This window comes from Rattus rattus, chromosome 5 (genome assembly GCF_011064425.1).
Source record: "Rattus rattus isolate New Zealand chromosome 5, Rrattus_CSIRO_v1, whole genome shotgun sequence".
NCBI classification, from domain to species: Eukaryota; Metazoa; Chordata; class Mammalia; order Rodentia; family Muridae; genus Rattus; species Rattus rattus.
In genome coordinates this window covers 91094493-91118894 of record NC_046158.1, presented here as the reverse complement: position 1 = coordinate 91118894, position 24402 = coordinate 91094493, and the positions used below count along the sequence as shown (strand labels likewise).

The following is a 24402-nucleotide window of genomic DNA, read 5'->3' as shown; positions in this document are numbered from 1 at the left end:
CCTAGAGATGACTACAAATCCATCAAGCCCCAAAGCTGCTACTTGGGGAAGCATTTGCCTCGTCACTGAATGGTATAACAGCTCTAAACAAAAATTCTCTCCAGTTGAGTGCTACAGCTTATTTATGATTACTCCTGGGCAGAGAAGGTATTCTTTATAACCAGAGTAAGCCCTGGGCTCTGGTACAAATGAATACCAAGTGAGATCACCACACAAATGGGGGTGGCTCTGTGGTACATCACGTTTCACCTGTAAAATTATTTAGTCTATACAAAGTGTATCTGGCATAGTGTTTAATTTCAAATATTTGGTGATTGCCTCTCATATTTCAGGCACTGTTTGAGGTACCAGTAAAATATGTTTATGAAATATAACCTTTCAAGGGTTTCACTTATCCCCGCTGCAGGGAGACATTGGGACCAGGAAGACAGAAATGCTCTGGGTGATATAACTTGAATAAGGACTGTGGCAGACAATATGATGCCTCAGATGATATCGACAGGCCATGTACAAATATGGGATGTACAAATATGATGTCGAATGTGAAGGGGAATGCTGTTACAGACGGGATTAAAGATGTTGGTCAGCTAAGCTTCAGTCAGGAAATAGGGAATAGTAGAACCAGAGTAATCCCAATAGTCTATTAAAGGAAAAGGTGATGGCAAAAGAGAAGCACAGCTCTGAGAAAGATCCAAGGTCAGAACCAACTGTGTTGCTCCCTTGCTGTGCAGTATAACCACAGATACAAACCAGGTCCTCTGGGGTTCAGGTAAGCAATGGTGGGCCTCTATTTTGCTGATCTGTGTTTAAAACTGGAGAAGAAACTCTTACATATACTGAGTGCTTTGTGCACGCTCCTAGATACTTTATATGTCACTGTTCTTGACTTTTTCCTCCCAATAAGCAACCAAGCTCAGTGACCTCCTGCTTCCTGTTTGAAGACCTGAGTAAAGACGGTAGGCTCCCATTGCCTGTTCACAGTTCTGTCTCAGCTCCAACTTCATTTCAGGAGCTTCTCCATGTCTTAGTCACTATTCCGTTTCTGTGATGAGACACCATGATCAAGGCAACTTATAAAAGGAAACATTTAACCCCGGGGGCTGGCTTAGTTTCACAAGGTGAGTCCACTGCCTTCATGACAGTAGTGTGGTAGCAGTCATGCAGGCGTGGCACTGGAGCAGCAGCAAAAAGCTTATGTCCCCATCTGCACAGAGACAGAGAGAGCTAGACTAGGTCTGGCATGGGCTTTTGAAAGCCCAAATCCCACTCCCAGTGGCATACTTTCCTCCCACAAGCCCACACTTAATCCTTCCCAAGACAGTTCCACCAACTAAGGACCAAACATTCAAATACCTGAGCCTCTTAGGTGAGGGAGGGGCATTCTCATTCACGTCCCCTCCCCCAATCAGATGAGCAAGCACTCTCTGTCCCTTCTGTGCTCTTTTCTCTATCATATCATCATCAGTCATGCAATTGCCTGTACATTTTGAGAAAGTGATTATGAGGCTGGATGACTGATCTCAAAAACAACAGGCTAATTATCTCCTTATGATGGATGAGACCCCAGGGAACCACAGAGCAGAATGCGGCTAGAACGCTGGAGTGCAGTTTCACTGGTGGCTTGTGTAGTATTGCTGCCTCTGACACTAAAAATGTGTCCAGGTGGTGAGGAAAGAAGGGTGGGGGTTTGCATTCATCTTTCTACCCATATATGTATAAGGCTCTGGTCAAGGTAGAAATGTCATGTAGGAGCCAAAGACTTGAACTTGATCCCTAAAACCCTTGAAAAAATGCTGGTGTGGTGATGTGTGCTTATAATCTCATCCCTGGTAAGGTAGAGACAGGCTGCTTTACCTGTCCAGACATTCTCAGCCTACTTGATTAGCTACCGGCCAATAAAAGAGCCCGTCTCAAGAAACTAGGTAAACAAGACCCAGGGTTGACTTCTGGTCTCCACAGATATGATTACACATATGCACACACTCCTGTACATGTTACCCCCATACGCAAACTCATGCATGCACACAAGCACACATAGATGCACAATAACAGAGGAAGGGAAATTTAGAGACAGGTTTAGCAGATAGGTACAGCAGCCAGATGACTGCTCACTGTCTGCCCTGAAAGCTCGGCTCCAAGGTAGCCAGGCTGGTGTGACTCAGTTGTAGGGTTCATAGTCTGTTGTAAACAGTCCACATCCCATGCTAAAACCTCCACTTCTCATGCTTAGCTCTCACTCCCTTGGGTGCATTAACAGACCTACTCTTTACAAGAACCCACTTCTGTTCAAGAAATTGAAATGTTCTTTACTGAAACAAAATGTAAAGTGAGGATTAAGCTGTAAAAGCCATGATGATGGGGAAATTAGGTCACTGCCACAACTGTCCTTTCTGTTCTTAGGTGATGTTTATGAGGATTGAATGCAATTCAGGTGTAGGACATAATCCATTGCTGGACATGCAGGAAATGCTAGCTAACCTGCAGCTATAATCATTGCAACAAGAAGTGTGAGAACTGACAAGGAGCTGAAAATCTTGCCCTAGTCCTAGGCTAGGAAAGCCACAACAGACAAAAACAAGTACGTACTTCCCCAAAGCACACGGAGAGCTGGGGCATGTGCTGGTGCTCTGGGCTCTCCGCCAGCGTCACAGCACCGGTGGATGTTCTTTGTGATCCAGTAGCATACATTAAAGACAGTAGTTACCCAAGAACACTGTTCCAGTGCCTTACAGGCTTTTGCTTTCATTTCAGACCACCTTGAAGTGCCATTCCCAGTGATAACCCCCAACACCTGTGTTCTTGTAAAATAAGGTAAATGGGTCCCAACTGTAGATCTTGGGCCAGAGAAGCACTGGAGAAGCACAGAGAAATTGGCCTGATTAATCTGTCTAAAGTTGAGTCCTTGACATCCATGGATTTAACATTCCCTGGCTTTTTCCATTGCTAAGCAGTACACTTGGGCATTTGGCACATAGGAGAGGAATCTCTTCCCCAGTAGCTGATTGGAGAATGTGTGACCATGTCATGTGACCTCTGACAGACCATTTCCTCTCCACCAGCAGTCAGGACAGTCATCACAAAGGCCACACACTTCCCAGAGCTCACCTCCCCCATCTAGGTGATTAATGGTGTGCACTGACGCTGTGATAATGGCCACTTACTGCCATCAGGAACGGCTGGAGTTTTGAGATTTTGTTTTATTTCTTCAATCTCAGGTTTTACTCGTAGGAAAAGCGAACTGAATAACATTGAAATTGGACCCTAAACATGGTAGTAAAAACTTGCTGCTTACCCATTTAGCCTAGTGAAGCTACAGGCTTTCATTTGCTGCTTGAATACATTATTGCCACTCTTTCAAGAGCACAGCATGTCTCATAGCATATACTTTCAGATGCAGACAGAGACACAGAGAGGTGGATGACTCGTCTGAGGACACACAGCTGGTCCTGCCCAGTGCTTTTATTACTGTACTGCCTCCTTCAAGAGGGATTTTATAGGGTGATTTTATTTTATTGGTAAAGAAAATGAGGCTCTAAGAAAGTAATCTGACCAAGAGTGTCAGGAAAAGAACTAAAGCTTTAATGGGTTTCAGGATTTTACATCTGAATCTATTTCATGACTTATTAAGAAAGTGTCTAGACAGTACGCATAATGTAAGTTTAAGGTACTAATAAAGTATCTATTTTTCTGAGTGTTATGAAGGTAAGTAACCTGAAATGATAAAGTACAAGGAATAGATTTCAGCAGCCTGGGGCATCACCATTTACCATCTATGATGTTAGGTAAGATCTTATCCTCTCTGTGTTTGTATTTTGTTTTTTTGTTTGTTTCTTTGGTTGATTGGTTGGTTGGTTGGTTTGGGGGGGTTTTGGTATGTAATAGGAAAGAAACAAAGAAGGATCTGATAAAACAGTGCTGACTTTAATATTCTGAAGGTTGAAATCTGCATCCACCTTAGCTTTGAGTGTAAAAAGCATAGGTCATACAAACTTACTTTCCATGTTTATCATGCCAATGCTTTTAGCAAACAAGAAACAGAAAATCCAGTTGTGGAAGAAGAGGCAGACAGGGGCCACACCGATGGGCATTTCTATAGAGTTAGAGATGGGGTCATCTGCTGGGATGGACTGAGCCAGTAGCTGTGCTCACTCTTCCCACAATCCACTTGTTCCAGCTTTGTTTTCAGACTAGCAGTGGGATGCCAGCTACAGTCTTAATGGGCCTTAAATCCATTCCTTACTGTGTCAAAAGCATCGATGAGCAAGATAGCTTCTCCTGCTGTTCTAAGGGCCTTCAAGACCACCTTTGCTTGACTAGAAAATTGGTCATAAGCCAATTCATGATGCACCAGCCAATTTGACCTAGAAAATAGATTCTGGATGACTCAACTTGGTAGAACCCATGTTTGAAATAAAGTTGGATTCTTGAAAAATATTAACCACAGAGTAGAGAGGGACCCTGCACAAACAGGGAGTTACATACTGTCAAGACAGAAGAGCAAGGTGAGTCCTGCATGGTGGTGTATATGGTGTCTATCACCTGCAGCATCACCACTTTCTCTGTGGGGGGTCTCGGTAAGATGTAGGTTGTAATAGCATTTGATTTTCAGAGATAGAGGTAAAGCAGGCTTCATGAAAAAGACAGCAAGCACTGTATATGATCCCTATGTGCTGTCCATCAATCCATAGCTGTTCTTTGTGCTTAATGTTAAGCCTAGCTTGGCTTTAAGCTCTGGACCAATTGGATGGAGACCTCAGGCTTTGTCAACAACCTGATAGAGCGTTAGTCTCAAAAAGGAGTTTTTAAAATTCCTCTACTCAAGACCTAGAATCACAGTATGCAAACTTCCTAATCACTTCTGTAGCAAGTTACCATAAACCTAACACCCCAGATAGCACAAACTTATTACCTTACAGTTTCAGAGGCTACAGTGACTGTGCTGGATTGTACTCCTAGAAGGATTGGTTCTTGTCCTTCCCTCTTTTAGAGGACACTGCCTTCTTTGGGCTCCACTAGGACCCCAGTCATTCTTTGCTGACTCTCTTGCCTCTTCTCTCAAAGACTCTTGGGATGAAATCAACCCCCAAGTCGTCCACAGTAATCCCTCTGACTCAGAATCTTTCAGTTAATATGATCTACAGAGTCCCTTTTGCCCTGTGAGGCAACACAACTTCTGCAGACTGGGATATGGAGATCTTTTAGAGGATGGGGATCCATTGTTCAATCTAGGAACAAGAGAAAAACAGAAGGCAGAGGTCAAAAATACAATCGCAACCACCATCCCCACCACAGCCCCTTAAGCTGGGGGTCTAACAAAGGCTGTTGGCGAGTGCTGTAACTGTAAACCATCAACTCCTATCTATTCTTTTTTCTTAATTGAAAATAATTTTTATACAATCTATTTGGTTATGGTTTCCCCTTTCCCAGCTCCTCTGAATTCCTCCCTACTTCCCCAGCCAACCAGATCCATCCTCTCTCTTTGCCCTCTTAGACCTCAAACAGTAGCCTACACTTAGAAATTATCCATTCCTATTCATGCCTCTGACCATCTATAGCATACCACAGGCTGACTTTCAATCACTTGGAATTTTAAAATAGGTACACTTTGTTTAAATGCACATAATTTTCTATTCCATTGTACTGTGAACATTTTAAATCATTTCCTGAGTTTAACTTCAGTACACTGTGGTTTCGTTTATTCCTTCTCTTCAATGTAATTGGAATTCGTTTGTTCCAATCTGACCCAGATTTAAGGGTACTCTCAGAAATTTTAACAGTACAGGTGTGGGATTTGCTTTGCCAGTGGCCATCATGTACCCTTTGATGAGAAGCATGTAGTTCATCGAGTGATGACCATTTGGCTTGTGATCTAAATTTGGAGAGAAAAGAAAAAAAATATATCCAGAGAAGTATTTGAAAGTTCTAGACTCCTGCAGTTTTAAGATGGAAACCTGCACCCTGAGAGCAAATGACCTTTTTTTTTTTTTTTTTTTTTTTTGTGGTAGTTGGCATTAGAAGCTGGTCATTTGACCACTTAAAGGAGAGGTCTTGAAACAATGGTAGATGACTGCTTTTTCCTGTAAGGGTCACAAGTGGACAGCTTAGAGTTCTGAAATCAAAGAAGCAGGTTATAAAGTAACTGGTGGTGGACAGTAAACAACTGAATCAGACACTCCCAAATGGGTATACTAAATCAAGTTCTGATAGGAAGACATGCTGTTTGCAGAATATATGACTAGTACAAAAGTCAGGGAGTGAAATAACTATTGTCTTCTAAGGTGTTCCCTAGAAATCAGGTCTTTCTAACAAATACAGTGCATTCAACATATTGCTATTCTGAGTGAGCTTGAATAATCATTTTAAATGGGGCATATCAGTATATTTGAGGAAGTCGCCTATATGTAATTACACTAATTTCAAAAATCGAATGCATTAAAATGTTAATAATAATCACATCAGTGCACAATTCACTTTCTTCCTTTTTTTTTTTTTGACAGTTTGGGGACACTTGACAGCTCCTACTGATATGAATAGAAATCTATAAGTCTGAACCACCTTTATTTTCATTTTATTTTACATATATTTTAATTCTTGACAGTTTCATGCACATGAAATATAATCATACCCACCCTACCTCCATCTTCCAACTCTCTCCACATATCTCCATAGCATACCCCCTACTAGCTTCCTATCTTTGTTTCTAAAGACTTAATTTATTTAAAATTTTGTGTATGTGTGTGTCTTTTGGTGGGCATATGCACCTGAGTGAGAGTGTTCACAGAGGCCAGCCATATCAGATACCCCTAAAACTGGAGTGGTTCTGAGTCACCCAACATGAGTCCTAGGACCTGAGCTTAGATCCTGTGCAAGAGCAGCAAGTGCACTAAACCACTGAGACCTCTCTCTGTGTCCCCTCCTCTTTTTCCTTTCTTTTCAGGTTTGTTTGTTTGCTGTTTGTGTTACTGATTTTGATAAGTCTAATTAGCACTGTCTGTATATGCGTGGACATGGGGCCACCCACTGGAGCACAGGAGAATTACCATTAGGAACATTTAAAAAAAAAAAAAATTCTCCATCCTCCTGTAGCAATCAACTGGCAAATGGGTCCTCATTAAAAGGGCTTGGAGCACCCTCTCCTGTCTATGCCAGAACTGGGGCTTGGCAGTTTAATCTAGCACAAATAACCATAGCTGTGCGAATTCATGAAGGTGACAGCCAGGGCATGTCCAGAAGAGAGCACTCTTACCCCCTTCCCATCCTCTCGCTTGTTCATTCTTTAGAACCCCTCTTCCATTTCATTTCCTGAGCCACGGTAGAGGGCAAGGTAGTTAATACAAATATCCCACTTAGGGCTGAGCACTTAGTCTCTTCTTCACACTTTGCCCTTTATCACTTTGAACAACTATTCATCTCTGCATTGACTGCTGCCCACTGCAAAAGGAGTCTTCTCCGAGCAGTTTATGAGTATTAACACAAATATTTAGAAGCCAATTTGACTACACGACCAAATAACTTACATACATTTTTTTAGTTTCCCCAGCTAGGGACCTGTGCACAATAATGGTGTTCTGAAATGGTTTTATAAAGGCACCTAACACAGTCTTGGGCACCTAGAAAAACCCCATAAAATAGCATTTGATTCAGAAGCTGCTTTAGAAGTGACACAACAAGATATCACTTGGTTTTCAGTCAGTGACAAGCAGAAACATGTCCATGACATATATCCTGGGATCTCACTGGTGCTACAGTAGAACTCCTGCACCTCACAACCATGGCTTCCATTACTATTGAGACCATTTGCATTGATGAAGATAAGTTGATGTGGAGGTTAAGAATTAAGTTGTCTAGAGCCTGCCAGTTCTTCATGTGCCCCATGTTGGCTACAGAGTCAACCAAAGAAGGCCATATAACCACTGAATAACACAGACACAACCCCTCCCTTCTCTGAAGATGACTGGTCTTAAGCTCAAATTTAGCTCAAATTAAGTGGGAAACTTTCAGAGCCCTTTAAGCTTACAGGGAGCACTTTAGTGCCCGGTGAATAATGGTCAGAGCCCTTAACCTCCAGGATTCAATTCTCAAAATAATGATTCTTTAATCCTCACTCTATTTCTCAATGTGAGGAGTCTTGCTCTCATGCACTCACTTTTAATCCACACAGAGACAAGCAAAGAAATATCCTTAAACTGTAGCTTTCTAGATGGAAGCCTTGGCTCACTAATCAGAATCACACAGCCTGATGGAGTGGGGTTCACCAAAGCTGGAGAGAGAGCTTTGCTTTCAAGAGACAACAGCCTTTGCTTTGTAAGAGAGACAGTCCATCCACCAATGAGTGTCAAAGTTTTTTGGTCTTGGATATTATTTATCTTTCCAAATATTGCATAGGTCTTAGAGCTCTAATCTAGGCCATTTACATATCAGTATTTACTTAGAAATTAAAACTGCAACATTTTATAATGTTGCTAATTTCATCTAAAAATAATTAAAATGTATAGTTATACACTTAGCAATATTTGCATAAAAACTAATTTTTCTTTTGAAAAGAACTATATGCTTTTATCTTTTTATAAATTTATTATCTGAAAGACAGTTTTATTCTTGCATTTGACAAAATAATAGGGAAAATTGCCTGAAATATAAGTATAGTTGGGAAAGGACTAATAATTCTGTAGATTATTGGTGCAGTTATGGAGGGTCTTTCCTAATAAATGAATAAATCTCAAAAATTAGTTAGTATATGCAATTTTAAACAAATTAGCTTTATATTTTAGTACATAATTGACATCTGCCAAAGAGGGTCAATTTTCTTTAAGAGAATAGCCACTTGTAGCTGACCACTATCCAGTGGAAGTCCACACATCCAAGACTATATTGGCAGCCTAAATTGGATTCAGTGGGCATTTTAAAAGAGGGAATACAAAGTTGGGAAGGGAGGATGGGGAGATGGGTTGAGGAAGAGTTACAAGACGGGGTAAATAAAATCAAAACACAACCTACAAAATTCTAAGCTGAAACAGAAGTCCATGGGGATAGTTTGCCTGTTGGTTGGCACTAGTACATTTTTTTTTTGTAGCTGTGTGCATTGCTCTATGGAAATCATTATTTTCTTGAATAATGCAGAGTTACCAACTGTTGACACAGTTCATTATAAATATTTTCAAATCACATTTGCTAATATCAATAATTTAATCAGGGGATCTTTAAGTGTTGAGAAGCTGTCAAAGCTCACAGTGGCAGATAATGTTTGCCAGAATTCTGGTTTTCACTTGAAATTCAAATTTCTTTATTGGCAATAAATACTATCATTTACATTGAAAATTTTATTTTTTCTTTTTGGAAAAAAATCAATTATCCAAGACCAGTTAGTCACAGGCTGTTTTTCTTGTCATTTAAAATGGTATTCCATTAGACAAGAGGCTAGTTTAGCTGGCAACTCAATTACATATAAATGTTTATCCTCAAGGGAAAAAAAAACACTAAGTGCTGATGTGCAACTTTGTGCTTCTCACCATTGTGTTTATAGGGTTAAATCTTGAAAGTTTTATTGATAGATTCATCTTTATTCAAGACATTGCAATGTGAAATTGGCTGTTTTCCCAGGAAAGTGACAATAAGTCATACTGACTTTTTGTTCTAAGACCCCAGCAATTTTTGCCTATCATTTTTTTCTCCACCATTAGTGCCAATATCAATACAATTAAAATATCAAATAATATCTTTGAATCATTATGTCCTTCCCAATTGCCTAAATAATTTTGAGTCCCCTAATCTGCTGATTAAACTTTCACAACTACCATTATTTATAGTATTAATCATTAATGTTTGTCAGTATGTTACAGGCATTGCTTTGTACTGATTATTCTAATTTTCACATATAAAGATATACAGAGAACCTAACTCATTGTAGAAATATAAATTTCTTCATGTATATTTTTAATTGTTTTTTGAGAATTATGTGTGTAAGTACTATATTTACAACCTTTCTACCTCTCCCTTTATCTCTAATTTCTCCTGGGTCGATCTCCCTCTCATATTCATGATTTCTTTATCATCATCATCATCATCATCATCATTTACTTATACATACATATGTTTATATGACTACAACTTGCTGAATCCATTTGGTGTTTATCGTATATAATATGTCTAGGGATGACTACTTGGGACTAGAGATTCCATCAGAGGGCTTGTCCCTAGGGAAACTCACTCTCTCTCTCTCTCTCTCTCTCTCTCTCTCTCTCTCTCTCTCTCTCTCTCTCTCTCTCTGTAACCCTTGATTACCTATAGTACTCATGTAGTAGTAGAGCTCCATGAGCATGCCCCTGTCCATGTAGCATGTCAACTGGTGTTGTCATCATTCAGGTTTAGGCAACCATATTGTTAAGAGTTCATAGGTGCAGCTTTCCTGTCATATAGGAATGACATTATTTACAGAAGATATCATTGTCTTATGGCTCTTACAAGCTTTCTGCTCCCTCTTCTGTACTGTTTTCTGGGTCTTATGTATAGAGTTTTTTTCTAGATGTATCAGGTAGGGCTGGGCACTCCACAGTCAGTGTTCTATGCATTTTGACCAGTGGTGGACTTCTGTGATAGTCACATTATGCTATAAGTCCCCATCTTCTTTTGATGAAGGATAAGAACAACATTTATCTGTAAAAATAAAGATAAATATTTAGAATGTATTTGGAAATTATACTGTTTAGGAAAGTGGCAGTAGTGGGTTTTCCTCTAGGGTCCGTGACTAGCATGAATAATTGGCCTTGTTTATACTACCAAGTCTTAAGTAGATCTTAAGTCCGATTGCCTGGCCATTGGCTAACCCTAAAGTATAAGTGCCATTACTACATCCTGTGGAATATCTTGTCATGCTGGCCATTGTTGTGGATCACAGGCTTTACAGCTGAGTAAGACTATTGATTGCTTTTCTCCCTGGACAGCTTGCATAGCACTTTCTAGTACTATAAGAACTAGTCTCCAGGGAAGAGGCTTCCAGGTCAGCTTGAGCTTCATTTCCCCAAGTTTCATGTCCAAAGTATGTGGTATCCTCACCAATAGGGTCTGTCTTCAAGTTCTGAGAGGTAACCAAGGGCAACTGAAATAGCCTATGTAGTTTAGGGAGTCTCTTGGACTTACTGACCAACAACCCAAAGACATAAAGCCAGGTTGGGGGAATTCTACCAATTATTTGGTTTTGTGACTCTGCAAACTTCCTATTGCAGAAGAAGTGACTTTTAGCTAATGAGTGACTCTTCTTGCTCGTTGCTTCTCCTGTATGCCAAGAACTTTGATGATGTGCATTATTTCAGAGGAGGATCTGGCCACTTATAACAAGAACTAAGTTCATTCACACCATAGTGTGTGCTTTAAAGGAAGTGATATTTACAGAACTTGTATCAGATGCAAGAATTTCTGTATTTTTGTATATTCCTTTTGTTTTTACTATCTTAACTAGAAGAAATGGGAACAGCTGTACCTGGAAAAACAGTTTCTTTTTTATTTTAATTTAAAAAAAATTGTGCAGTATATTTTTGTCAAATTCTTTTCTCTCCCTTAACTCCTTCTAGATGCTTCTCATCCCCCTACCTACCCAACCTCGTGTACTTTTTATCTCTCAAACAAAAGAAAACAGCAAAAGACAAAAAATGAAAACCAAAAGAGATAAACAATGGAAAGAAAGAAAAGAAAATCAGTAAGACAAAAAAAAACCCACAACAACAATAACAACAAAAGCGAAAAACACACAAAATGGATGAAGTCCATTTTGTATTGACCCAACTACTCTGAGAATCAGGACTGCCCTGGAATGTGGTTGATATTTCCAGTGGCACTTCATTGGAGAAAACTAGTTTTCCATTTCCCAGCAGGTATTAATTGCAAAAAGTTTCTTGTTTATGGGTAGGACTTTGTGTCTATGTCCCCTTCCCAATGCTGGGGTTTGACCTGGTTTGAACCTGTGAAGGTCTTATGAGTGTTGTTATGTCTCTATGAGTTTATATGTGCGTCAGCCTGAAAGATGCTATTTTGGGTCACCTATCATCTCTGACTCTTACAACTTTTCTGCCTCCTCTTCCACATAGATTTCTAAGCCTTGGGTGGAGGGAGTTGATAAAAACAAAACAAACAAACAAAAACATCCCATTTAAGGCTGAGCATTTCAAAGATTCTAACACTCCGTTCATTTTCACATGTGGATCTCTCTGTTAATTACCAGCAGATGCAAGAAGAAGATCTCTGATGAGGGTTAAGCAAGGCACTGACCTATGGGTATAGAAAAATGTCATTTCATTGCTATGTTTCTTTAGCAGAATAAGAGTTTAGGTTTTCCTCTTGGCTCATGACCTATCTAGCCTTGGGTTCTTGGACCCTTCAGCAGTGTCGGGTGTGAGTTTCATCCCATAGAGTGTACCTTAAATCCACTTAAAAAATGGCTGACTACTCATTTGTGCCACTACTGCCCCAGGATACCTTGCAGGCAAGTCTCAGGGTTTATATCTGAGTGATATTATTGGTTACTTTTGTCCACTCGTAGTGTGCAAAGTACCTTCCAGTGCCATGAATGCTAGTCAGAAGGAGTGACAATTCTACTTAGGCTCCAGCTTGATTTCTCCATTTTTGATGACATAAATACATTGTGTCTTCACCAATAGGGTCTTCCCATTGGATTATGGAGAGTAAATAACAGCCTTGGTAATCGTCTGTGATGTTGGGGGGAGATGAGGCCTACGGGACCTCTTTGGCCAATGACTCAACAGGAAAATAGTTTGTTTCGAAAAGCCCAAGACAGCCCATTAACAACTTGTCCCCCACAGAAGGTGCAGATGTTAATAGGTATTAGTCATAAGTCCCTACTAACTACGTTTTTGATAACCTCATACCTAAATACTTATTTATATCACTTACTCTCTTCCTCCTCGAACTCTTCCTAGCCCCTCTCTCCAAAATTCATGGACTCTAATTATTATTATTTCACACACACACACACACACACACACACACACACGCACACACACACACATCCTACTGAGTCCATTTATTGTTGTTTATATGTACATGTTGCTCATCTGTACACAAACATGATCACTTGGGGTTTCTCTCTGCAGGCACTGACTACCAAAAGCTTTTCATCTAGGGGTGGGACAATGTGGAATTTCCCTTGTCCACATTGGCATACCACCTGTCGTTGTGATTATGCTGGTCTTATACAAGCAACCATACCATTGAGATTTCATGATTGTATTTTCCCAAGTGTGCCTAGAGGACACTATTTGGCAATAGGCATCCTGAACTTCTGGTTCTTGCATTCTTTCCACCACCTCCTCTGTGGTGTTCCCTGATCCTCAGGTGCAAGGTCAGCAAGATCCTTTTACTGTTCTCTCTAGACTGTGTATCTTTTTTTTTTTTTTTGAGTTGTTTCAGTGTGTCTCCTCTCTGAACCTGAAACACCTACAGGGCTGACAGTCACAGCAGGAAGCTAAATTAATCCTTTACATCTACATCATTTGGAGCTTTGGTGACTATTTTTATAGCCTGTGGTAGAGCCAAGCGTGTATGTGGAGCAGACATCTGCTATGTATAGTGATGTGGAGTAGAAAAGTTAACTATTGCAATCACACAGACTACAGAAAGCAGTCATCTGAGTGCAACTCTAATCGTTTCTCAGGTGGATTTCATAACCTGCGTTGTCCCCTTAGCTCTAGTTTTATCATCTGGCCTGAATGAAGGATCTGGTCCCATCCAGACCTCCCAGGACCTTGGTGGCAGTGTGAGATTTGAACATTATTATGGTTTTCTCTCCCTCGTGTTGTGGAACCTTCTGGAACTGCACATGTGATGGCAGGGGTGAGAATCCCCTAACCAGCTGTTTGAACGTGCTTTCCTTTCACCTCTCAGATCAGCCTTTCTCCTCTTAATATATTCCCAAAACAAAGACAATCATCAGTCATCAGGGCCATGTGGTCTGTCCACTGCGAGGTCCTTAGCTGGTCTCACGTTAGCCGATTTCTCCTGTGCTTGCAGAACTGCGTATGATAGTAGTGTCAGCCTCCGCACCTGTGAAGGTAATTCATGCTACAGCACCAGCTGGTTCCTGCAAAGGATTCAGTACAGAGAAGCTATTTCCATGTCAGCTCTGCAGCCTCCAAGCCTTCAAACCTGACAGTGTCCTCTTGGTCCAGTTCCATGCTTCTCCAAATATATGTCATGTCCTCAGCATCTAAATTAGCTTTCATTCTTGACTTGTTAGCCTAGTTAGTGTCTGCTAAAGGATGCCTCCAATATACGTAGGACAGTAGCTATGACAATAAACATCAATATGTCATTTGCTTTATGCTAAAGAAGCACAGGGCAATGTTCTATGTTCACACCTTTGCCCACCCAGAACAGTCACTCTGCACTGACTCACGGCACTTGCAAATGCCTCTGTTGTAGCACTCATTGCATTGTATTATACAATAATGATAAAATTTTATCACAAAATAAAAATGTAAAGAACTGGCTTATGCACTCCTTAAAGGCAAGGACTGAGTTTTGTTCACTATTTGATTTTTAGTATGGATCTAAACATTAATCAAGTGAGAATAGCATTTTTTAGTGTAAATGTGATATTTTTATTATGGTATAGGTAGCGTGTTCATGTCTTGACAATATAATCTACTGATATACATGCTGTGACTCAGCCTTAAAATAAGAAAAAACTTAACCTGAACTAGCTGTTGATATGTCTGTTAGTTGAAGAAAGTGTCTGCACTTCCTAACTTTCTCTACCCTGGGCATCGATGGTTAGCGGTCTCTCCTATTCTCCTTCCAGCAACACTGAAGGAACTCGTCTCACAGACAATGATCCGTTGGGCCCAGGAGAACCAAATCCAGGATGCAGAGCTGGTGAGGATGATGTTCAACCTCCTCCGGAGACAGTATGACAGCATCGGGGAGTTGCTACAGGCTCTGCGGAAGACCTACACCATCAGCCAGGCCTCTGTGAACGACACCATCAACCTGCTGGCTGCCCTGGGCCAGATTCGGTCCCTGCTTAGTGTCAGGATGGGGAGAGAAGAGGAGCTCCTCATGATCAACGGGCTAGGGTAGGCTCTCTCACCAAGTGCTGTTCTCTGGATAGACTTCTCTTTCCCTCCTTGTGGTAGTACATCTTGTCCTCTGTAGTGTGAGGTACCAGACTGTCTGTTGTTCAAGGTGAATGAACATTGCCAAAAGAAATGAAAAGAATCCATAGAAACTCTTGTGAAAATAGCCTAAGTTGGGCGATGGAAACAAATCCAAAGGAGATGACAATATAGTTAATCTGAGAGAGAAACAATTTGAGCTCTGGAGCCTTTGGCTGTCCCCCTGGGATTTCTGAGATAGTCCCAGCCAGCCCCGTTTTCTAGTTCTAAACTACAGAGTGATTTTGTTAGTTCTGTGAAATGCCTTAACTTACAACACTATCCCACGGGTCTGCCTCGCAAACCGTGTTGACAATTCATGGCAACTTAGGGGCCAGGAGGATTTCCTTTTATTACAGGAAAAAACATGCAGCAGAAAGGTTGCTGGCCAATCCACGGTGTTACATGATTAAAATCAAAAGCAACAGTTCTCTCACCATCCTTGAGCCGGCAAACTACAGAAGCACCGCTAAGAACCAGGAAACTGTTTCAGATGATTGTCCGGAAAGAAAGAATGTGTGTGTGTGTGTGTGTGTGTGTGTGTGTGTGTGTGTGTGTGTGTTCCCTAAATTAATTTGCAAGAAGGAAAATTCTAATAGATATTAAGAGGGAGTAGAAATAGGAGAGAAATGGGCTGCAGAAATAGCCTCTCCCCCTCCAGCCTAGTTCCAGGCAAAGGTTCCATTTCCAGGCTTTTGTTTGCCTAAGCTTCATTGTATGAATTTGTGCTGAGTAGCTTAAAAGCACGGTGGTTGTTACATGTTCGTGCCATTGCCTTTTGAAGTCTGGTGTCCACAAACTCCATGGTATTGAATACAAAATGCCTTTAAAAGTGATAGCAGGCCTATCATTAAGAAACCGAGTATAAAGAGACACGGGTGTAAGGGGAGAAAAGAAGTTCCTGGGTACACAGAGAGAGATCCAGAGATTTTGGTGGTCTTAGAATTTATTATAAGCAAAAGAAAGAGGATGAAGCGAGAATTGTTAAATATCATTAAAATAAGCATTTTAGAGGGAAAACACTAATGCTTAGAAATTATTCTGTGCTCCTCTTTTGGGCCAGCTAAACAACAACAATTTCATATGTACTCCATGACCTAGTGCCTTCCTATTTTTCAGCCTATCACCTCAATGTGACTTCCTCCACACTCCGCTTGTGTCTCGTTCCTGAATCGTCACAGCAGAAAAACAGCAGATGCTGAACTCTCTCTGATTGCTTTCTTAGGGACATAATGAACAACAAGGTGTTTTACCAGCATCCCAACCTTATGAGAGTCCTCGGCATGCATGAGACAGTGATGGAAGTGATGGTGAATGTGTTGGGTACCGAAAAGTCTCAGGTAATGCTGTACTTTGCCAGAAATTGACTCTTGGGGTGGGAGTCCATAATGGACTTACTCTGTTATGTGTTGTCTGCTTTCTCCCTTGGAATACACAAAGATTTTTACAGTGCCAAAAGGGTCCAAGAAGCAGGGCAGTGCTGCTAACACGGGGTACCACTGAGTATTTATACCAGTTTTCCTAAGACCAGAATTCTAGAGGCACAAACTATACAGGCTTTCTTTCTAACTCCCTTGGTGTCTTGGGCTGAGCTAACTCTCTTACCCAGGCCAGGACCACCTGCTTAGGCTTGTGACTGCCCACAGTGGGTGGGGTCTTCCTACATCAATTAATAATGAAGGCAATCCTTCATAAACATGCCAATAGACCAACCGGATCTAAGCAGTTCTTCAACTGAAGTTTTCCTCACAGATGACTAGGCTGAGTCAGGTTGGCAATTAAAACTAACTGGGACAAGTGATCTTCAATGCAGACATCTCCAATACTGTCAGGGGGAATATAAAGGAAGAACAGAATGTCTCTCTCTCTCTCTCTCTCTCTCTCTCTCTCTCTCTCTCTCTCTCTCTCTCCCTCCCTCCCTCCCTCCCTCCCTCCCTCCCCTCCCTCTCTCTCTCTCAGTGGTTGATTGAGGACACATACTTGGCAACATGTTCACAGAAACAGGGCCTATTGCCTTTCAGATGTTCTTAACTGTTGGGGGCACCCATGGCCCAGAGGACCCAAGCTTTAATGGACTAATGGTTCTTGGTTTCTATGATCCCGCTACTCTGTTTCTGGTTTCACCTTTCAGAGTTCTGCTCACTCCAGCTGGAAACAACTGCAGTGTGGGGCAGGGTCATACACTTTCATGGGACATATAAGGAAATAGGTTATAACTGATGGATGTTTTCCTTTGAAGGGAAGATCTTGGAGCACGATAGCCAATTTCCAATATTTTCAGAAGCCTCGTTCTTAGGCATTCTGTGTTCTGTTCCTCCTACGAATGTCTTAGGGGGAAGAGGTGTAAGGAAAAACTTCATGTTCATAGCTTGTGAGACTTCAACCTCAGATTCCTTTTTAAGATTCAACTGTTCGTGAAGGCCATGTGACAGGTTCGCCTGTCTAATACTTCTGCGTCTGCCCACAGATTGCCTTCCCAAAGATGGTTGCTAGCTGCTGCCGCTTCCTTTGCTATTTCTGTCGAATTAGCCGGCAAAATCAGAAGGCCATGTTTGAGCATCTGAGTTACCTGCTGGAGAACAGTAGTGTGGGCCTAGGTATGTGTGGCATGCATTACAGCTTCTACCTTGGACCCAGGCATTTATTTCGCTCTTCCCCCTGACTACTTAGGAGAAAAAGGGAAAGACTCCACATGTACGCTGTGATCCATGTAAGTGCAAAAGCAGAGCCGGCCTGTTCTATAACCAAATGCATAAAAACAGTCTGTGCTCCCCACTGTCTGCATAGGTGTTGGAGCAGCTGCATTGGTGACTGAGTCACTGTCCCCTCTCAGGTCCAGCGGCCTGTGCTTTATAAAATGCTGTCTGGAACTGAGGCTGTAATCTGAGGGCAGCATCTCTCCCAGCCCACCCATCTGATCAGTGAGCAGAGCTCTTAGGACCAAGGCCATGCATCCAAGCTTGCGGCAGGATTCATTCCTGGCCCACCAGCCAACCAGCAAACGCTGCCCTTAGCAGCATAGCAGACTGGCCAAGAGCAGCTATGGAAAAACAGCTTGATAACAAATGTGGATAAATAGTAGCTCATCACCACTGTGAGAAAAGCAACTCACACTGTCGCCTGACTTGACCATGCTGGATAGAAACCACATGAACTTGGAATACACAAACCCATTCACTTGAAATCTGAAATCTTACTTTTGTTTTGTTTTTTGTTGTTGTTTTATTTATCAAATGCAACCTCAGGCTATCTAAATTCGTCTCCTCTTCCTCTTCTTTCTCCTCTTCTTCCTTCTCCTTCTTGTAAAATATCATTTGAAGTTTTTTTTATAATTGTAGTCTAGGAGCTAAACAAACCAAAAATAAATATCACAGACAACATTAGCACACTAATGTACGAATTCCTGCAGTTGGGGACTATTTTTAAACTCCAAGTGGTAACTCCAAGATTTTCAAAGTTATTTGAGCCCAGACAATGAGGGAACCTGTGAGTCTTTTGAGTGATCACCAAATGGAGACCCCAAGAAGTTTTGTGTTGCAAAGGTTCTCGAAACAACGTAGTCCCAACCCATTCTATAGAGTGATTTTGTGATGATTAATATAATCAACCTTAATGAGTGTGAAATTAAAGGAAAACAAATGGAGCTTCTCTAAAGCCCGAGCCCTCTGAAAACAGCAACACGGGCCAGGTTTTAGTGTATTTGCTGCCCTCTTGTGTCCATGTTTGTGCACTGCAATCTCAAATCAGACTTGGATAGCCTTAATACTTTCTTTTTGTCTCCCCATCTTTCTTAGCATCCCCATCGATGAGGGGGTCCACCCCACTGGATGTGGCAGCCTCCTCTGTGATGGACAATAACGAATTAGCACTGGGCTTAGAAGAACCGGATCTTGAGAAGGTAACTAGTTGTTGGGGAAACAACATGTTTTTCTCCTAACTGAATTGCAGCCACACGGGGAAAGCAAGCCAGTGTCTAGGTTTGTATTCAGATCCATTTCATACTGGTGAAAATGTGGTATAATATGAGAGCCTGGTGCTACTGTAGTCATGCATGATCCTGTATGAGCACAGATGGTTCTACCATGGTCATACAGGATCATGTATGAGCTTCTTAGACATGAGAGTGTGGGCATTTGTGTTCTTCAAAGGTGGAGGTCCATTCCGCCTGTCAACGTGGAATATCCCTGGATGCCTGTGGTTCCTAAAGGAAATGTCTGTGTGACCTAACTCATGAATCCACATATGAAAGAAACCTGACAGGAAGGTGTGAACTCAATATGCTGCCCCCTACTGGGATTCTGAATGCAGTTCCTGATAGTGGAGATGACCAAGCTGGTCTGCCCGGGGTTAATAAAGATGCGTGGCTCCCTGAGTTAGAATAAACACTCTAGAAAGTTCTATGTTCTCGATACTGAGTATTGTATACATCTTTCCTAGGGGTGTTGCTTTAAGAATTAGTAAGTTTATAATAAAGAAAACAACCATAGTGTGCTATAGTGAGACTTCAGTAAGTATCTGATCGGAAGTCTTTCCACCATAGAATTATTTGCCTGACCGGATGGCTGATAAAATTAACCACCTGTGTACTAAATGTGAAGAACAACCTTGATGGGGTTGAAGGAGAGTTGTAGAGGTCAGAGGTCATCCACACTCTGTACAGTGAGCAGGTTTGAGAGCATAAGGGGAAAAAGCTGTCACTTAGAGAAAGCAATGATAGGGATGAATTGAGGTGTAGGCCCCCAAGACATGGTTATCCCAGAGAAGAGAGATGCTAAGGGACCCTGCCCCCAAATTATTTCTGATTGGTAAAAAGCAGATGCCATCAGCCAATAGGTGGGCAAAAGAGACATAGGTGGGGTTTAGGTTTCATGGCCTTGGGGTCAGAAGAGGACCAGAAGGGGAATAAGACATGTAGGAGGAGGAAAGAAGTCACCATGGATTAAGAGTCAAGAGAACATGGCCCTGATGGGTTACCCAACTGGAGTTAAGAGCAGCTCAGATGAAACCTACTAAGTAATAACTTAGGGTATCACTCAAAAGTAGATTCTAATAACATAGAGGCCAGGCGCTGCTTAAGGCTTATTGTAAATATAAAGGCTGTGTGTCTTTTATCCAGGAACTCAATGACCAAGGGTAGGGTAGAAACCCTGGGTCAGGATTAAATAAGATGAGCAGAAGCAAGTGAGCTGCATTGTTGGGGAAACATGCCCTGGGTGTTTAGGGCTTAGCCAGGAAAGCCCACATCCAGGACAGTCAGAAAGTCAAGCTTGGCAGAAGCACAGAGTACATGGGAGTGTGGTGAGAAAGGTGATGGGAATGGCCAGAGATTGAACTTTATTATAATTGAAGTTCACTCCTGTGACCCTCAGAACAAGTTTTATTGTTAGTGGTGGTGGCGGTGGTGGTGGTGGTGGTGGTGGTGGTGGTGGTGGTGGTGGTGGTGGTGGCGGAGGCGGCGGTGGCAGCGGTGTTGGTGGTGGTGGTGGTGGTGGTGTTGCTCAGAAGTTATGGAAAGGAAATGGAGATGTGGAGATTATGTCATGTCCTCAGTGCCACTAAATTAGAGTTTAGCTCAAGAGGCCATGCTTGTTCTAATTATATTACTGTATCTCCCTAGAGAACCACAAGAAATAGAAACCACGAAGGGCTCCAGCAAGAGAGCAACACAGTATGTTGTATGGTTTAGAAGGCTCCAGTAAGGAAATTAATTGGATAGAAACAAGACCTGGGGCAAGAAAAATTGCCAAGAATTACCTTCAGTAATCCAAGCATGAGTGGGTGCTGACTTCGGTTAATATTGACACTGCAGATGTAGGAAGTGTTTGAATCCTGAAGACCCAGGGAAGACAAATAGCAACTATTAACCAAATATTGGGTTGGCTTTCTTGCAGACAAGCCCAACCCACAGCTTACAGGTCACACGCAGCCAAAGAGGGGTGTGAATGCAGCTCAACACAACACTTCATAAACTTACAATATGAGGACATTTTGTTGTGCATGCTTGTAAATTAATTGCAATGGTTCTTGAGGATATACTTTGTAAATAACTACGTCCTATTCTGATGTAAAATTAGACACTCCTATGAGTACATGACACAGAGGGGTTTGGGGGTTCCCAGATGTAAATGTCAACTGGGGATCTGGCCATACAGTACTTATGGCTCAGAAAGGTCTTCTGAGCTGCAAACAGAGATCATGGAGGGAGAACGAAGCCCTCTGGATAGGTGAGATCCTTGCAGAAATGTGTCAGGCCCCTGAGGGCCACTACAACCTAAAGAAGTCACACACACACACACACACACACACACACACACACAATCATCATCATCATCATCATCATCATCATCATCATCATCATCATCATCATCATCATCATCATCAACTAAACAACAGAAAGAACAGCCAAGGAGGGATGAGGGGCCTTAGGCAGTACATCTGAGAAGCTGAGGTGAAAGTTTAGTTTTAAAATCCATTGTCTTCTGTTCCTACCCAATAGTATAAGAAGGCTCAAAGAACTTGGGTTGAGAAGGCAGGGGATGGGGGACTGGCATCTTAGGATGAAGCTATCTTGGCAGCCATGCTCCATCTAGTTTAAGTGCCACACAGATAAGAGGATGATGTTACCACTCATATGCCCCTGGCACAGCCATGGCGGAGATCTCTCAGCCGACTTGTAGATCCATGTCTGTGAAGATGGGATGTCAATTACCCACTAATAATTTATTGAAGTTCTGTGTTACCACAGCTTCAGATGTATTTAACCAATAACAGGCAAGAGCTATCATCAATCAGGCAGAGTGCACGCCTGTGTGCGTGCCACTTATTTCTAACCGGGCACATTTACTTTGAGGGATAAGGGCATATTCATCTTCCGGGGCCTCTGTAATAAATGGCCACAGACAGGGTGACTTAAACACCAGAAGTTAATTCTCTCAGTTCTCCAGCCTGGAAAGCCAAGCCCAAGTGTTATCAGATTTAATTTCTTCTGAGGCCTCTTTTCCTGGTTTACAGATGGCTACCCTCTTGATGTGTCCTACAGGGCCTGCCTTCTGCATAAGCACCCTGTGCAGCTTTGTACAGCTCTTTCTCCTTTTGATAAGGACACCACCCTGGAAGCCCCCTTCCTACTTAGCATCTTCTTCACAGGTCTTACCTCCCATGATAACATTGTGATTTATTGGGGCTTAGAGTTTCCATGTATAAAGTTAGGGTGACACAATTCAGCAGAGGAAATGTGAGTTGTTTGCTCTATTTTGTCCTTTGGGGTCTTTGCAATACCCAGGAAACGTTTTAAGTGATAATATTTTAGGAGAGGACAAAAATATAAGCAAAAACATTTTAATCATTTGTCAAGTCAGTAGGCATTGCTACTGCGACTAATTAAATCCCTAATACATTAGTAAAGAAAAGCCAAAGTCAGGGAAAAGATCTTTATTTTAATTAATTTTTATGGTTGCCATATAAAGAAATGTGGTTTGTGTGTGTGTGTGTGTGTGTGTGTGTGCACGTGCATGTGTGTGTGTGTGATTGTACTTTGTTCCTTTTGTCCCCCTCTTGCTGGTCTCCTTCCTCTTCCCAAATAACCACCCCACACTGCTTTTAAGACATATATCCTGTTACCTCTGTTCTTGTTCCCTCTTCTTCTAGGTGCCTTCCTTCCTTACACATACATAAACACACACACACACACACACACACACACAAATGTACATAAATTTACATTTAAACCTACCTCCTACATATGCAAGAAAACGTGTGGCATTTGTCTTTCTGAGTCTGACATTTTTAACTTGACTTTATAATCTACTCAATAGGAGAAGGGTCCATTTACTGAGCTTTTCAAATATAAGCTTGTCAAGCCACTGATAGCAGAATAAAGATAAAAGAAATCAGATGTGACTTAAAGTTAACTTTCAGCTCTCACAAATGCAAGAGTAAATAAAATTAGTTCATTCCCGTAGGTCTCATAGACTTGTGATGAAGGGAACACCACTTATTGCCTACACACACACACACACACACACACACACACACACACACACACACTATGACACCCATGGATTGCTTACATAAGAACTGCTCCTGCACTAATGTGTTTACTTGTGATCTCAGCTCCTAGTAAAACTTACTTCAGCGGGGTTTATTACTCGTACATTTAAATGAAAGGAATGTTTTATAAAAAGGGTTCGTGAGGCTGCAACAAGGCAGTATTGTGTATTTTGAGTTCTGTACTTTTGAAAGGTTGCTGTTTGATGAAGACGCTGAGCCATGAGTGGGATTGAACATGCTAGGAAACGGGACAGACGTGTGCTGAGAGGATCCATGGAGGAGACTGATGCTTACCTCCCTTTGCCATTGGTTTTGTTTGCAGAGCACAGTGCCACAGATCTTGTTTAGAACAGTTGGACAATTGCCTGAGTTCGATTTGAAGGATGAACAGTGAAGAGGGCTGTTAAGTCCTTTAGCATCTCATCTGTCCAGACAGGAATCACATCTCTTAGAATTGCACAGAACTCCTGCCCACAGGCACTGATGTCAGGGGCCAGTGAAATGTTTTGTGCTTATGGCCCTGAAAACTCTGCCTCTTCTGCCTTCTATTGTCTTCTCCCCAACATTTTAGAAACAAAATGAAATCTGAGATTCTAGCAAAATGGTATTTATACTAATAAGAAAAAATTTGCTGAGTTTTGGGTACAATATATTATTATTTATTTATGTATTTATTTATTACTACAAATTATTAATTTTATAAATTAATCACTTTTTACAACAGTAAATATATGACTCTTCGATAAAATATTAACTGAGTACCTAGTTATGGAAGACCCTAGGAATTACAAAATAGAGCAGATACCACTCCCGACTTTTATACCCCACTAATGTAGCACACTAAATTTCCTCTCCTCCATGTATACATAAAATATCGAAGTCAAAAGCAGAGGAACAATTAAATTTTAATAGTCATTTGCTGGTCCCTGATTTCGGTGAAAAGTAGGCAAAATCTGGAATCTTGAGCGATCACTGACTGAGATCTGTGCCTGGTAATCTAGAAGCAAACAGACCATCGCCAATCTAACCTGTTTCTTTCTGGCAATCACACCCTTAACATCTTGACTTTTGACTTTAAGTAGCTATTGTTGATTCAAAGCTTGAGTCAGGACCACCACCCCCCACCCCGCCCCGGACTCCCAAGTACCATTGCAAAGACCTTACATTACCAGGGTCCAGTGAACACAGCCCG

General features: G+C 41.6%; 1 protein-coding gene across 4 annotated transcripts in view; it reads left to right on the top strand.

Moving 5' to 3' along the window:
- Positions 1-24402, top strand: part of Ryr3 (ryanodine receptor 3) — a 528612-nt gene that overhangs the window by 355877 nt on the left and 148333 nt on the right. For all 4 annotated transcript variants that reach the window (XR_004388016.1, XM_032903887.1, XM_032903885.1 and 1 more), the window contains exons 39-42: positions 14810-15083; positions 16387-16501; positions 17629-17758; positions 18956-19059. Coding sequence is in view for 3 of the 4 variants with exons in the window: in XM_032903887.1 (XP_032759778.1) it covers positions 14810-15083; positions 16387-16501; positions 17629-17758; positions 18956-19059 (623 nt within the window). In the remaining variant the exon portion in view is untranslated. The remainder of the gene's footprint in view (positions 1-14809; positions 15084-16386; positions 16502-17628; positions 17759-18955; positions 19060-24402) is intronic.